We start from the raw sequence: 14,778 nt of genomic DNA, 5'->3' as shown, positions 1-14,778 counted from the left end.
CAACTTCTGACATTGAAGTTTATCGGGCGTCTGATTGCGGCTTAGATTTAAGTAATTTAACGGATCAGAATCCCTCAATATGATGACCTCCGCTTGGACAAGGCGGAACATTTTTATCCCCGAACTGCGTTTTCATACCTGCCGTTGATCCTACCTTCGAAAATTCTCTTTTTAGATAGTATGGACTTTATTTTCTGGATGATAAAGGTCGATGAACATTTCCGGGTTTCTTACAGGTATAGAGACAAGAAGTCAGTACTAAGAATAAAAAAGACAAGCCAGTACATTTCTGATCCAGTTTTGGAAAAACAACCTGACTAGGTCATGTTGGTCGCAAAAACATTGGATTGACTGCTCAGTCGAATCAGATATGCCAGGTAGTTAGACAGGGAAGACTGCGTTAGAGCGAACTTCCTGGACGTTTCTACATATATGGTTGCATACTCTCTCACACGATGTAATCGCATCTACAAGTTCAACCTGAGTTTCCATATGTTTTGTATTTTGTTCTAAAAATCGGATGTTCGGACCTTGAAAAAAGGAAACTGGACCGAAGTTCATTCGAAGAATCGAAGACTGGGGAGCGCACGAATATGCTTAGTGTTGAAAAGACGGGTCGAATCCACCCTGTAAGACGGAAAACCGCATGCATTACTGAAGTCGTGATTTGGTCGATGTATGTAGCAAGCATCAGTGACGTTTCTTCCTGCGAACATCATCTCTCCTCTACTGCGAATATCCCTCTACTATGACCAGAGCTGCTTCGCTTTTTCAAAACCCTGATGGCCAATGAGTACTGCTAAATTACATGGTTAAGTCTGTTTTCAAGTGCAATTTATTTGAAGACAATGATGTGCTTTGAGGGTTCTGGGTATGCAGATGCTGAGATCACTACCCCAGACCACCATTTCTGCAGACACTATCTAAACCTTGATGTTTTTCCTTCCGTGCCTTGCGCTTTGGCAGAGCTCCGACCAATTAGTGGAACGTTTGGAGCGAACATATGTACTTCGTCACAATCGTAACTCCAATTTGATATCAAACGAGACTCAGTCAAGCGTGCGCACAGGGTATATCATAGTGTTACATAGCTTCCTCTGTACACCCTAGGTCCGCAGTGTGGAAACGAGTGTGTATTAATCGTACTGTTATCAAGATACGATATTCTCATGTGTATGCCAGAAGCAAATGCTGTTTTTCACAGAGGAAGCTGCACTATATATGTCACATGTCCAAGTGATCGCAGTTTTCGTTATTGCCTGTATGCCTCAGTCCATCACGAATAGACTGGAACTTACCGTGGTGTGGTGGTGTGTGTACCTTGGCGACCCACTAAGCTATGCCGAAGGGTGTCCGCGCGACACTCGCCGTCTCTCAATCGATAGTTAGAGGTCTGACGAACACAGTCTCCTTGTCCTCCATGTTGGGGGATTGAAACATGTTTGGCAACGTCTTCCGTAAAAATGGCAATGTGCTTGTATTTCCAGTCCCACAACGCTGCCTTTCGGTCAGGCTTTCGAACCAAAGCATCATTAGGACCCTATTCATCCTCCTATCTAGGTGTGGGTGCCCTGACAGTACCCTAGCCCACACAACCATGAACTGTATACATACAAATAAACTCACGCCACATTGGCCGTTGCGTAGTGTCATCAGCCTTATTTGCTGCATACAGCAGGATGGCTAAACGAAAACAGGCTACTGCCGAAGCCATCCTTCATTCTCTTTCACATGTTTTTTCTTCCCTCCTTCTCCACTCCATTGATGATTCTGCTCTTGTGAGCCCAGCACCTAGGATCGACTGCTCCGTCCATCCTATATCAGTCTTGCAATCAACATCGAGTCATCTGTGGCCCACATCCTCAGTATCGCGACTTCAATCTTCAAGCCTCGGCTCCCAGCCGCCTTCAATGCCCGCACTCTGAAGCAAGCAGGTCAACAAGCTACTCTTGCTCTCTTGCTGGACTCCCTTGACATTGATGTGCGCTGTGTATCAGAAACAAGAATTCAAGATGCGAGCACAGTGGTTAAGCTAACCGCCCCATCACTCTCCACTCGCTTCCGGCTGCGCACCTCTGGTGATCCAGAGGCTGTTGCGGTAGCATGTGCAGGGGTTGGTATCGTGTCCTAAGTCACCGGGCGGAAGTATCCTTGCTTGACTGGATACCCGTTGGTGTGCGCGATTTGTCTGGCAACGTCTATGAAAGAGTCCCACAATGGGGAAGTTGATCGATTTCTGTTGTCTACTTACACACTAATGTCTGACGCCCTGAATGCCCTGTTGCAGTGAGCTAAAAGCTCAGATATCGTTGTGGTCGCCGGAGATCTGGATGCACAAATAGGCAGGCTTTGCGTATTTGAGACATAATCAGGGGGACGACATACACTGGACCCGGTACGTGCGGAAAATGGTGAACGATTGCTTCAGTTGTGTGCTGACTGCTACGTGGTGTCCTCCCATGGCATGCCGGCCACAAACTCAATAGCCATCAATAGCTGACTGCCGTTCGTTCCGGAACACGTTTGTGGATTTCGACCACGCGTTCGTCAAGAGTTGCTTCTCCCTTCGTTTTCCAGGGCCTTGTAATGTACAGGAAAATAGCCTGGAAACAAAAAGGACTGGTAGATCCGGATTTTGGACGAATTTACCAGAATGGTTTTCTAGAGTCTCTTCCAAACGCTCCGTCATCAGGTGTGAATTCGTACTGGGACGTTACTTGTTCTTCGTCGCCTTATAGAGGCATATGAAACACTGACTCGAGAGCAGCAAGCTGGATTCCGACCTGGTACGTGTTGTGTCCATTAAATCTTCACACAATTGTTGCATTCATGGATTTCCAAGGCGCATTCGACTCAGTTGACCGGTCTGTTCTTGACACGCTTGCCCACGAAGGAATGTCCTGGAAGTTCGCGGACATAATAAGTTCTTTGTATTCCCAGACTTTCGGACGTTTGAGCGTATGCGGAGAGCTCTTCCGTACACAAAATGGTGTCCGTCGGCGATGCCCACTTTCTCCATTCTTATTTAACTTCGTGATCGATGAAATCATGAGACGCTGGAAGGTTTCCGGAACTCCGGTGTTCAAACAGCCTGTGACAAATACCTCGTCGATCTGGAATATGCAGACGATATCGTTCTCGTCTTCGAAGAGAAGGAGGAGGCGCAGGTGTTTTGGATGAACTGACCAAAGTCATCCCGTCCTTTGATATGCACTTTGTACAAACTAAGTGCAAGATCATGCTTCTGGGCACGCAGTCACTTAACACGCCACTTACAACCCATGGAGAGACACTGGTAGTCATAGGGCGTTTTATGTATCTTAGTGGATGTTATTAGCTGTGATTGTGTTGTGTCGACGCACGAATCTTCTATGACGCGGGTCGCGTTTGCTCACTGGAGAAACTTATGATGTCAAAATGTGTATCATGCTACAGTGCGGGCTGTTTTGTTGCATGGCCGTGAGACTTGGCCTGTTCGAACAGCGGACCTGAAGCGTCGATAATTGTTCTCTCAGGACCATAGCTCGTGTAGGTTGGTGTCGGAGAATCCGTAACGAGGCAATTAGAAAGCGAGTCTTCGGTTGTGCAACAGGTATCTCCATTGAAGAATGTGTCTAGCACCAGAAGCTGCGTTGGTTGGAACACGTGTTGCATATGTTGAACCACCGCTTGCCGAGGAAAACGCTGTCTTCCATGCCCGACTCGGAGTAGTGGCCTATCCTTGAGCTGGTAGAGGGGTATGATGGAGATGGAAACGTTTGGGTGCTAGTTGTCTACCATGATGGGGACTGCGTGACCCCAGCTACGCCAAATTGCACAGATCAACGAACAATCCAACGATTATCTACGCTATCTGAGCTTCCAACATTTTCCTTTATATTCATTCCACCTGCTAAAAGTTTAATCGACTTCCGCTGCATGGGTGATTGTGAAACATCCTGAGAGAAGTGTTTTTTTAAACCTGGTAACTGCACCATGGAACCAAGTACATGCGTTGTGTACCTGTTGAGACAAAAAAACAAATTGAGTAAATGCTCTATATGTAATTGCATTAGACATGTCGCATCTTATATTCGCCAATAAGCCTAACTACCCTCCAGAACGATCGCACAATATGCTTGAGATTCCCAAAATACAGTTACATTTTGTATCTGTGTGTACTTGTGGAAAACATTGCTCCAATACGGAATATAACAACGGAGTTCTCACATTTCTGTAGTCACGTGAATCTGGACTTGCAAAGTGTGTAGTGGGTCGCATTTATTGGAATGGGCTTACACGGCATCCTGGTTCATCTCGACCCTTGTCATCGTAGAGTCAGGACGTTATATCTGTACGTTAAGTTCCTATGTGACTGCTTCCTTTCCCATACAACAGCACGACTGTGTACGTTAATTTCAATATGTTTTTATTGCATTTTCCGGAGGTGGTAGTAAGAAGGGAACATTGCACGAGTAGAAACAACAGAAGAGGCTGGTCAAAATCCGCAGGCATCCTGCTGATTGTTTCCCTGTAGCACACGGTTCGAGACGATGTCCACATTACCTCTTAGGTTCTCAGATGATGCGGTGCTGCGGAACAACACGATTTACTTGTTGGTGGTTCTTACAATCAGTCTTCGTGGTTCAATTTACTGGACCGACATGTCGCTTAATTAATGGATATTTATTTGATATTCCTCTAAAGCGCCCAGATACACAATGATTGATGAAGCTGCCATACATATGTTAGAATAAGTTTGTACGTTCGTGTTACTAGTTTCAGCTTCGTAAACTGTTGCTGGATAATCTGGTTATAACCGGGCCATTGAGCTTGAAATTCTGCTGTTCATAGTGACGTTGAGAAGCAACGTCATTGGTCTCCAAAGTGCAGTCAGTGGGAATGTTTGTTTTCTAGATTAATCCCATCCCTTTTTCAACGGTTAACCTTCCCAGCATTTAAAAATCGCCTTTTTCTGATGCGCCGGTCTAATAAGCTGACAGAGGAAGAGTGTACACGTTTGACTCAAGTGGTTTTCTAAGGCATTAGTCAACTACATACAACTGTGGTGAAGCTCTCAAGTGTGTATGCAAAAAATTCTTTACAATAAGGTATGAACCAGTCGCTTTCGTAAATGACTCCTAGGCAGCTGATAGGTGCAATGCTTGCATTCTATTGAACTTACTGGGAGCAACATACATTGCTGTTTTAGCACTTGAATGATGCAGACGTGAAAAGCTAGGTGTATCAGTCATCATTGGGACGATAGTCAAGGCGTTTAATAAATTGGCAATGAAGACCACATATTGAATGCCCGGGTCCACCACGAACAAGACCAGGCATAGCTGAAATGTACGAAGTGAGTGTTCTTTTGGGTCAGAATAGTACTTCTGGTACCAGTTTGAACCACCGAAAGTAGTTGTAGAGAGCTTAGTAAAGGCTTATAATAGGCCATTCACAGAAGTATTTCCTCGTACGAAAAGTCCTACAAATCACACGAGCATGCCATGTGAGAATGCATCATTATTGAAAATAGTCCAGCTTAAATTTAATATACCGGCGCGGTATTGTTATCCAGTATGTCTACTTTTTATCAGCTAGTTATGCGTTTGAGCAAGGGGCTCACAACCGTGGAGCGGCGTCAGAATACAAAAACTAGCCAGTACGGCAGGAGTAATTTACACGAAATTAATAATTTTAAGGATTTCATTCTTTGAGAATAGCGCTAAATGGTGCCGAATTCCGGGTCTCCAAATCTCTAGTCTTGGCCTTTCTTTTGAATCCCATTTAGAAGTCCCCACACTCGGTGCATGTAATTATTGATTTTCAGGAACACAGCGTCTATCTTTCGGACGCGGATCCTAGGACCTGTAGATGGGCGTCGGTGTAGTACATCCATCCTACCAACTCAATCTGTAGTACTTTCCTGTTTCCAGTTTGAAACAAGACGTTCACTGTTAGTTGGCCATTGCGTTTGAAGTCATTGATTTCTTTGATCGTGCTTCTTCGTTGATGTCCAACGTTCGTACCAGAAGTCCAGAAGCACTCCCGAGTCCGCTGTTTTTTTCGAAGTAATTTACCTTCGCGCCCTTCTCTTAGTTATTGGGACACTTCAACCTTGACTTGATACCAACTCAGCGTTTCTGTTTCATTACTTTTCAGCCCACACCACATACTTCTCAATGTCTGAAGCAGCCAGTTTAACTGAGCAGGAATCGCAGTTTCGTAGTTCAGAATTTTCATCTGTTCAGGATAATACCAATATAATTCCTTCAGAATCACTGATCGCTGATAATCCAGTCCCATCAGCTTTTGTTCCTGACGCAGATGATAAAATTGGCCCTGCTAAGCGACCAAAACTCAGCCCTATCGAGGTGAGTATCCGTGTTCTGTTATCTTCCAAGGGAAAGTGTAATTTCACAAATTCTGTTCTTGATGTCCCATTCGGATCCCGTCCATTTTTGATAGCTCACAGGATCTACTCAGTTACCAAGCCTGTACAACAGTTCAAATTGTAAAATGTAACCTTGGTTTACTGATTACTCAGAATCTTACGTTCCGCTCGTTTATTGTCACAGTCTTCCTCATTCACTGTCGCGGAAGACGTTCTACCTCCAACCCCAAGTCAGATTGGTCCGGATACAATCGTGAAGACTGATCAGTTGCTTCTGGGTCCATCAGATGAGCCCGAGGAACTAGCGTGTTCCTCCCAGGAAGCTCCGACCGAGGAGTTAGAGGAGCAAGACACTCTGGAAGAGGAAGAGGAGGACGAAGAAGAAGATGAGGAGGAGGAAGATGTGAGTACTGTCTTGGGAGAAGACGATGCAGATTCTGTGGTGACGAGGCTCATCTCGCCTGCACTTGAGCAAGAGCGGGAGGAACGCAAGAAAGAAGACCGGAAGCTCTTGGCGTTGTTAGCACACTTTGATGAGGAACAGTTGAATCGATTCGAAACTTTTCGGAGGGCGACCTTTGCAAAGGCCTCTGTTCGACGAGTAAGCCAGCCAAATGGTTTTCACTAAAAACCAATATTGTGCATTCTCTTGATTATTTTATTCGAGTGAACTGTTCAACCACTAACCAGAATGCTGAGGTTCGAAATCCTAGGAGTTTCGTAAGGTTCGGACCACTGAAGATCTCCGATAAGGACGAGGCAGCTCTACGGTGCTTCTCATCTTTTCGGCATTGACTGCCAAAAACGCAATCGAAAATTGTTGAATAGATCGTAGATTTCCACTTTTCAAAAAATTTCTAGCAGGTATTTGGTGTTACGCCCTGTCACCCTTACTGCGCGTATTCTGTTATCATCCTAGTCTGCTTAACTGTGTACATCGCAGAACCCATTTTCCAGCCGGCGACCAAGACGTTCGTCTGGACATTGACCTCGTGTGTCTTTGACCTTCGTCTTGTGGAAGGCTACACTGAAGTAACGAAAATACCTTGTTTCGTTTGTCGCCTCATTCGGCCTTGCGCGACAAAATATACTTCTGAAAGTCTAGTGGACGCCTCACCTCTTTCCGTGTCCAGCTTCGAGGTGCGAAAAAGGGCTTTAAGCGTTACGTTTGCTCTTACAGGTGTAACGGTGATACTACTGATGGGGAGGCATGCGAGTAGTATGTTTTGTTCTTGTAAATTTGCTTTGCGTCTCTTGAAAAGGGAGATCTGTTGCAGAATTTGTGGAGTCACTTTGTAGCGTTTGCTTGAATTTGAGCAATGAGTGATTGCAGTCAATGAATATCAATTGAAGTTCAAGAAGACGCATTCAAGAGAAGATGGATGTCCAATTTTTGTAAATAAGATGTAAATGAGGGTTTTGCCTCCCTGGTCAGTTGGCATTTTCTAATAAATAACTCCGCAGTGAATGCCTCCTTAATTTCACAGGTATCGTGCTACGACGCACCGTAGAACAGAGGTGGTGTGATAGTTCGAATCGTGTCATCTCAACTCGACTGTGATACGAAATCCGTTTTCGGACCTCAGCACCTTAGGTACTGTGCTGCCCCTCTTCATCACCACAAAAAGTGGAACAAAGTTGGTTTTATTAGAGAGCTTGCCGTATCAAGGACGGGAGGGTAGCATAAAATTTGCGATTTGCATGCATAGGCACGGTTTTATTAAAGAAGGCTGGTTACATACAGGAGGTATGATCATTAGTAACTAGCCATTCCTCAGATCTGTGTTGGACTGTACCGTCAAGTTCCATTTCTTTCTCCCCCGGGAACCCAACTTCCCCAACGTCTCATATCTCCTTACAGCTGATTCAATCTGTTGCTTCCTGTGCCGTGTCTCAGAATGTGGTCATCGCAATAGCTGGAATGACAAAAGTCTATATTGGAGAAATAGTCGAAGAGGGTGAGTTCCGTTCTGTTAGTCACATTACTAACATTACTCTGTGGGTTGATTTATTGGAGAATATATATATATATATATATATATATATATATATATCGCAATAGGGAGCTGGCACGAATCACCAAAAACGAATCAGGCTTCATGTAATCAGTGCTATGTGCACATAACCTGATTCCCAGCTGTAGTTTGTCCAACTCATACCACTTCGCTTAGATTAACAACATAATTAATACAACGGATCGAAATTCAGAGCTGTATCGACCCCATGTATCTTTTGAACCCATACAGGCAGACCTTCGACCATTTTGTTCTCAGTCTCCTACGCGTAGCGTGCTATCACGGATTTTCCAGACGAACGATCTTATTCTCATGCCAAAAATGTATTTTGAAATCTTAGGCAAGCGTGCACTGGGTTTTTTCTGTTCCTACATAAGTTTTACAGGATAAAAGATCGATCCGCTTCTGTATTCGACTTGTACTGAACACACCTTAATTAGGTAAATGGTTCTCCCGTTTTCGAATTTGTCGTCTTATTTAAGTGGAAAATCGTGCATACAGCATCTCAACGTTCGCTACTTTCTAGTTCCTACCGTTTTTTTAAAAAAACTTTCCCAAAGATGGTGTTTTGTGGGTTTCGTCAGAACATTCAAAGTGAAGGACGAGTGCTCTCACGGGTGTCTAACAACGAATACGATGCAACCATGATTCCTGGTACGCGTTGGTCATATTTGTTGAATCCCGCTTGTTTTCTCTTCATGACGCGACTTTGAGCGTTCTTAAAATGACCCGTGAAACACATATCACAATCTAGATCCAGTAGCTTGGTACGACTATAAATGTCCCTTCTTAGTGTGTGGTTCAGGTTGTTACTGTCTTGTTAAAGATCAATTACCGAACCACTGCCCCGGAACAATACATCGAGTGTACTGTTCTGGTATAGAAGAAAACAAAATACTTTGTGCCAATCGTTAATGGACTTTCTCTTCGACCTAATTCCCCCTTTCACTTTAAACTGATAGCTTTGGACTACAAAGAACGGCTTGGAGAATCTGGGCCTTTGAAGCCGAAGCACATCCGTGAGGCCTACCGCCTGTTGAACGCTAGTCAAAGTTCATGCTCTGCCTCAACGGAGAATCCTCTTTGCTGACTACTAACTTCGTGACCGTGTTTGAGCCACACAGTCACACTGCGACCGAATGCTGCTCACTACTTTGTACATACTTCTATTCTGTTATATTCTCCCTAACCCATGCACATATAAACCCTAATTTGCCTACATAAACCGTATTTATGGGGCATTATCATGTTTACTTGTCCGTTACACTAGGGCACCATAGAATGTAACCCGCTTAGTTCAATTCACGAGCCTGATAAATCATATCAATTGAAAATAGTTTTAAGGGATGCTCAGAATTTGGAGATTTCTCAAAGTCAGATATGAGTTCATTTGTACTCCAAAATCTTTTTGCTCTGACAGTTAGGGCTTCTAGGTCAACCATGCTGAACACAGGTAGTATGAGCACGACTATAGGCAACTGCTTGACGTGTTATTACCAGGCATGTGGTTGTCGACACAGCTGTTTCAGGTTTCTTCATTGTTGAACGAGTCTGACTTGTGCAACGGATCTTCTCGAATATTTCATCGAAATGGTCGTCGATGTATAGGGGGACGTGGTGAATATCAGGTCTCGGTCGGATTGTATGTTTGTAGCAACAATAGATACAGCTCCTGGAGTAGTCCCAGTAATCACGGAAGTGACACTGTCGTGAAGGTCTTTTCCATGAAAACCCAATAAAGTGCCAGTTATTAGGAAGTAGTCGGCTGACTAAATAAGTCAACACCTCATCTCAACTAGGCTTCACACCCAACGGAATTTCACGCGATGCGCATGCTGGTCGGCGAATATGTGCTCCGAGGGTTTGTTTCTATTTTAAACCCTAAAAAGCACCTGAAAAATTCGGGATTCTAACCATCAGCAGACTTTTTTGGCCATTATTTTGCTCGAAATAATCCTGCTTCTGTGAAATCTTCAGTGACGTTGGAAATTGGGCAAATCTTTATCAACTAGTGTATGTAGCGTACTGGCCCAGACACGTGCTCTTACATGACGGACGCGGACGATGCATTTAGCGCCGTTGATGACCATTTTCATGACAGATTTCTGTACACACAAGAAACTTCAGAAGTGGTGATAAAAAAAACCTATAGGTGTGTAACTAAATCTTTTAAAAAGGAGTCTATTGCACCATCAGTTTAGGCCCACCTGGTTAATCGAATTCAACGCGAAAACCCTATTGTGATCTAGTGTTTCTGCATCTGACCATAGTTTTACTGTATCTTTCTCATTTCTTTACTGAGAGGTCGCCCATTTCCCAAAATCTATCCGTGGCCGGGCTGATAGTTCATCCCACCCGTCATTCTGCTTGATTAAATTACGAGTGTTCTGGGAAAATGACCCGTCTGGCTTTTTAGACTGTCCGCGGAATCAATCAATTAGTTATGCCTACTCACAAGTAGTCAATTTCTATATTTTCTTAGACAGCCGTACATTCCAGTGTCGTGTACGGTGAGCTAACCAAATACCGGCTCACGCAGTCGCTAGAATTCGTCGGCAGGATTTTTTAAACCTTAGGTGAAGCTTATACTATGTCGTCTTCCTAGTACCTACAGGGAGGTTACATAGAAATTCCGGCTACCATCGCCAACTCTTCCACGCTACTGGTGAGTAGTATTCGGGAGCCGCAATATACTCTTGAGAAAATAGGTCGTAGCTCGCCTACGAGGTACTCTGTAGCACTCAACCTCGGTGCATATATGCTAACCTTAAACTAATTCACAGTCACCATGGGGCGGGTAGAAAATTGAAGCTGAACAACATCGTTAAGATTCTGTTGGAATATCTTTTTTCATGGTAAACGAAAGATCAAATCTTAGGAAAGACGCATTAAAGACAAAATGGTCTATAAATGGCCGGATTGGTAACAATATTTCCCCTCAAATGTTTACACCGTATTTTGTCCGCATTTCTTTTACTTGATCAGCCGTAATTGACCGAACGTGCCGAAATAGACATGGCGTTGAAATCAGTGTACCATCTAGTGTCTGCGTGCATTTAGACCCAGACTTCACAGACCTCGCGATTGGCCTCTTCTTTGCATCCACTTCTTTCGTCCATTTGTACTCCTCGGTTTGACAAAAGAATAGAACGCACGAATTGCTTAGGTTGCAAACAGTTTGACAAGGCAACTGTAAAATGAACACCAAAAGCTGAACAACCCAAACGTGCATGAAAATATCAGTAAACTTGTGGCCTGAGACGAGCTAGAAACCGTACTACAGCTTAGACAAAAGACCCGTCTATGATTTTTCTGGATTTTTAGATTTCTTGAGCCTGTAAGTACGAAGCGTTTTAATCGTCCGGTGAATAGTCAGATTCGCATGTGACACTCCCAGTCCCTTACCCAATATTTGCCAGTTCGCTTTCAACTTGCATCGTAGATCTATGATTAGTAAAACTCAAGCGACCAGTAGGATGGTATGATGTTTTGAGCCTATCGGCAGTTTTGCAAAGTATTTTTCCGTAATGTGAGCCCTAAACTGACCAGAAAACCATTATTAAATTTTTCATGACTGGCATTTTTATTCGGTCATTTGAATGAATACTAATTGTTCTATCCATCGGTAGATCAATGGATCAAATATTTACAAGAAAAACCAACACGTTACATTCAAAAAGGACAGTCGACCGTTCATATATCAACAATTCTTTTAATTCTGGACATGTTACCACATGAGGCTGGAGTCAAATAGCTCGACTTTCGTGCGAAAGTCATCATACCTCACCCGGCAGGAATGTGGTGAGGAATGATATTAACCTGTCGTTCATTGATACTCAACATAGTTTGTGGCGCCGTTCATCTCTCAAGTAAGATGCAGAACAAGTCAGTGTGGGCATATATTCAGTAAACGGTTCAATCCGGATTTATTTGCATAAGATGTAGCTACAGAGTTCAGGCACTATATTTTTCTTCAGCTTAGTGATCTGTACCAACTTGACGTGTCTTGGATCCTAGATGGATTAAGCAAATTCATCATTGTCAAACTTCTGACAGGTTTAATGGGCTGCTTCCGTTTGTAACAGATCCTAACCACCCTTAGCTATTAGAACAAATCGCTGTGGTCAGAAGATCGTAAGTCCTGCCAGAAGGCAGTTCGAATTTCTTAAGTTTGTTCCTTGATGATAATAGCTTGGTGAGAAATGAAATTGACATGGGCATGACAACATCACGGTTCATTTTGATGGTACAACCCAGCTCGCTTTGCATCGAAACAGCCAAACGTAGTCTGAGTGTACAGTCATTTGACAGTTGGGAATTTTACTGGCCCAGCTTCCGTATCAGAGGTATCACCTAGTCAGTCATGCCATTTGTGCCGCTGGGTGCAGTAATCTCTGTCCATGGGACAAAACGAAAATATCTGATTTCTGGCGAAATCTAAACTCTATCCTACTTCATGCCATTCCCATGTTTGGTGATGGAAATAAATGGGTTTTTTTGGAATTTCGCACAGGCACCATGGAAGACGACTACCGTGAGATCGTTATGTTTTGAATAAAATCTGCATACTAACAATAAATGCCATATGGCTTTCAGGAATCTGCTTGTAAGAGGGAAATTTTATCTTCCCGTCTGTAGACCTCCTCTGGTACAGTAGGACATTACTATCACAAATGACATATATCGTAAATTATGGAGGCCTAATAACAGACTGGAGGTGGAGAGGGGGATAGCTGTTCCTAAAGAACTAGTCATCGCGTCCAGGTAGCATTTGAGGTGTTCCATACAAGAAAGCGATTTATGTAAACGAGATAGCCCTGTATACTGCTCTAGTCACAGAGCAACGCTAATTAGCGTCAAATAATGCTGAACATGCCACACTCAAGTAGTGGCTGCTACCAGTCACTTACAAAATGACTCATATCAGTCTTCTACCGACATGAAAATCTCCAGGAGTATACGTGAGCACAGAAATTAGTTGAGGTCTTGGATATAAATTAGGCATTTGCTTTGAAAGCCCTCTGTGTCTCGTGATGGGGAAAACTTGGAACCAGACATTGGATTCGGTTCGCAGAAGTCAGCTCTTCAGAGGTACAACTGTACACGACATGTTAATGTCCTTCATGGGAATAAAAGGATTACAAACATTCCATCCTAATATTTCAACTATATAAAGCAGGAATAAGCTTCTGTCGGGTGATCTATCAGGTCTATCACGTTTCGTTAATTTAAACGTCAACACCAATATCAATTAAGGCAATGTTAGAAAATATTCACTAATCATATCCCAGCCATGCTTGTTACAAGGCTAGTTGTTCTGAATGTCTCGCGCCAAAAATCAGTTCAGCCAGATAGATGTGCTCAACTTCTGCAAACTTCGAACCTCAGCTCACACCCGTATACATCGAACTTATCTAAGGGTAGGTTATTGTAATCGACCGGAAGCTTTGTCAGAATGCGAATTGTAAGGTCAAAATACACCGAACATAATCCTTCATGTCACGAGTGTTGGTGACATGCGCTGGTTGTAGTGGAAGTATTGATGAATGAACTCTGGTGATAAAAGCGGTTGTGAGCGACCACTGATAAGGTTGTCACTGCTGTTCAGATAATTACTTCCACTTGAAATCCGTACGATGTTCGGTAATCCGGGTGGTGAACAGACACGATGATTTTGTTGCAGTTTAGAAGGATGATTAATGGGGTTTGCTCGGTAGTTCAGCGAACAAACTTCATTGTAGAACACATTTTGTGAAAGCAGTTAAGAACAAGATTCTTTCGAACGTTAGGACAGTGGTCAAAAGGGTATAGCGAATACATATTGATGCTTCGGTACTTGTAAGTCTATGTTTTCTACATTCAATTTGGGTACATAGTGGCGTTTCGCTTCCTACAGCTAATCAAGATGGTGTTCCATAACAGTTGAGAGTAAGAAATAGGACGCTCTTAGGGAGTGAGAAAGACTTTATCTTGTATACTCGTAGGAAAAATGCCACTAAGAACGTGTCAGTGAAAAGAACCAGTGAACTGCTAGTGCAGCTTGGTTCGTATTAGCAGTTAGTCCCTCCTACGTAGTGCCCACAAGTTAACACCACTGAATCCAGGCACGTTAGCACCCTTCGCTCATCAAGGAGATGACTGTGATGATTGGTGCTCAGTGCCAATCGGGTTCACATCTTTTGTTCGATGTAACCACCAACTACGTTCGGAAAATGTGCCCAACGTGGCAACCTACAAGGACCTCCCAATACACCCGAAAGTTGCACTTTGCATTTTGTTACTACAAAACGGAGCATTCAGCCGGACAAGATACACCAAATTCGTCTGGATCCCTGTTGAAACTCAGTAAGCCCAACAAAAGGACGAATCTAGCGCATATCTGCTTACATT

The 14,778-nt window shown here is 43.6% G+C and overlaps 3 protein-coding genes across 3 annotated transcripts in view; 2 read left to right on the top strand and 1 right to left on the bottom strand.

Annotated features, from left to right (window-relative positions):
• Positions 1–6,138: 6,138 nt before the first annotated feature.
• On the top strand, positions 6,139–9,562 carry T265_01404 (hypothetical protein; the record flags this gene model as incomplete). The annotated part of the gene is made up of 4 exons (XM_009165430.1): positions 6,139–6,353; positions 6,558–6,974; positions 8,235–8,331; positions 9,351–9,562. The coding sequence occupies 4 exons, from the start codon at positions 6,162–6,164 to the stop codon at positions 9,476–9,478; spliced, it is 834 nt and encodes a 277-aa protein (XP_009163694.1).
• The window catches only part of T265_01403 (hypothetical protein), a gene marked incomplete at both ends in the record, with an annotated part of 17,068 nt that continues 8,857 nt past the window's right edge, over positions 6,568–14,778 (bottom strand). The window contains 2 exons of the mRNA XM_009165429.1: positions 6,568–6,728; positions 7,491–7,626. Of these exons, the coding sequence (XP_009163693.1) occupies positions 6,568–6,728; positions 7,491–7,626 (297 nt within the window). The remainder of the gene's footprint in view (positions 6,729–7,490; positions 7,627–14,778) is intronic.
• T265_01400 (hypothetical protein) overlaps positions 10,437–14,778 on the top strand; it is a gene marked incomplete at both ends in the record, with an annotated part of 25,063 nt that continues 20,721 nt past the window's right edge. The window contains one exon of the mRNA XM_009165426.1: positions 10,437–10,540. Coding sequence (XP_009163690.1) covers positions 10,437–10,540 — 104 coding nt within the window. The remainder of the gene's footprint in view (positions 10,541–14,778) is intronic.

This window comes from Opisthorchis viverrini (assembly GCF_000715545.1).
Source record: "Opisthorchis viverrini unplaced genomic scaffold opera_v5_15, whole genome shotgun sequence".
NCBI classification, from domain to species: domain Eukaryota; kingdom Metazoa; phylum Platyhelminthes; class Trematoda; order Opisthorchiida; family Opisthorchiidae; genus Opisthorchis; species Opisthorchis viverrini.
The sequence above is the reverse complement of the archived record's forward strand: the minus strand, read 5'-3'. Positions and strand labels throughout refer to the sequence as shown.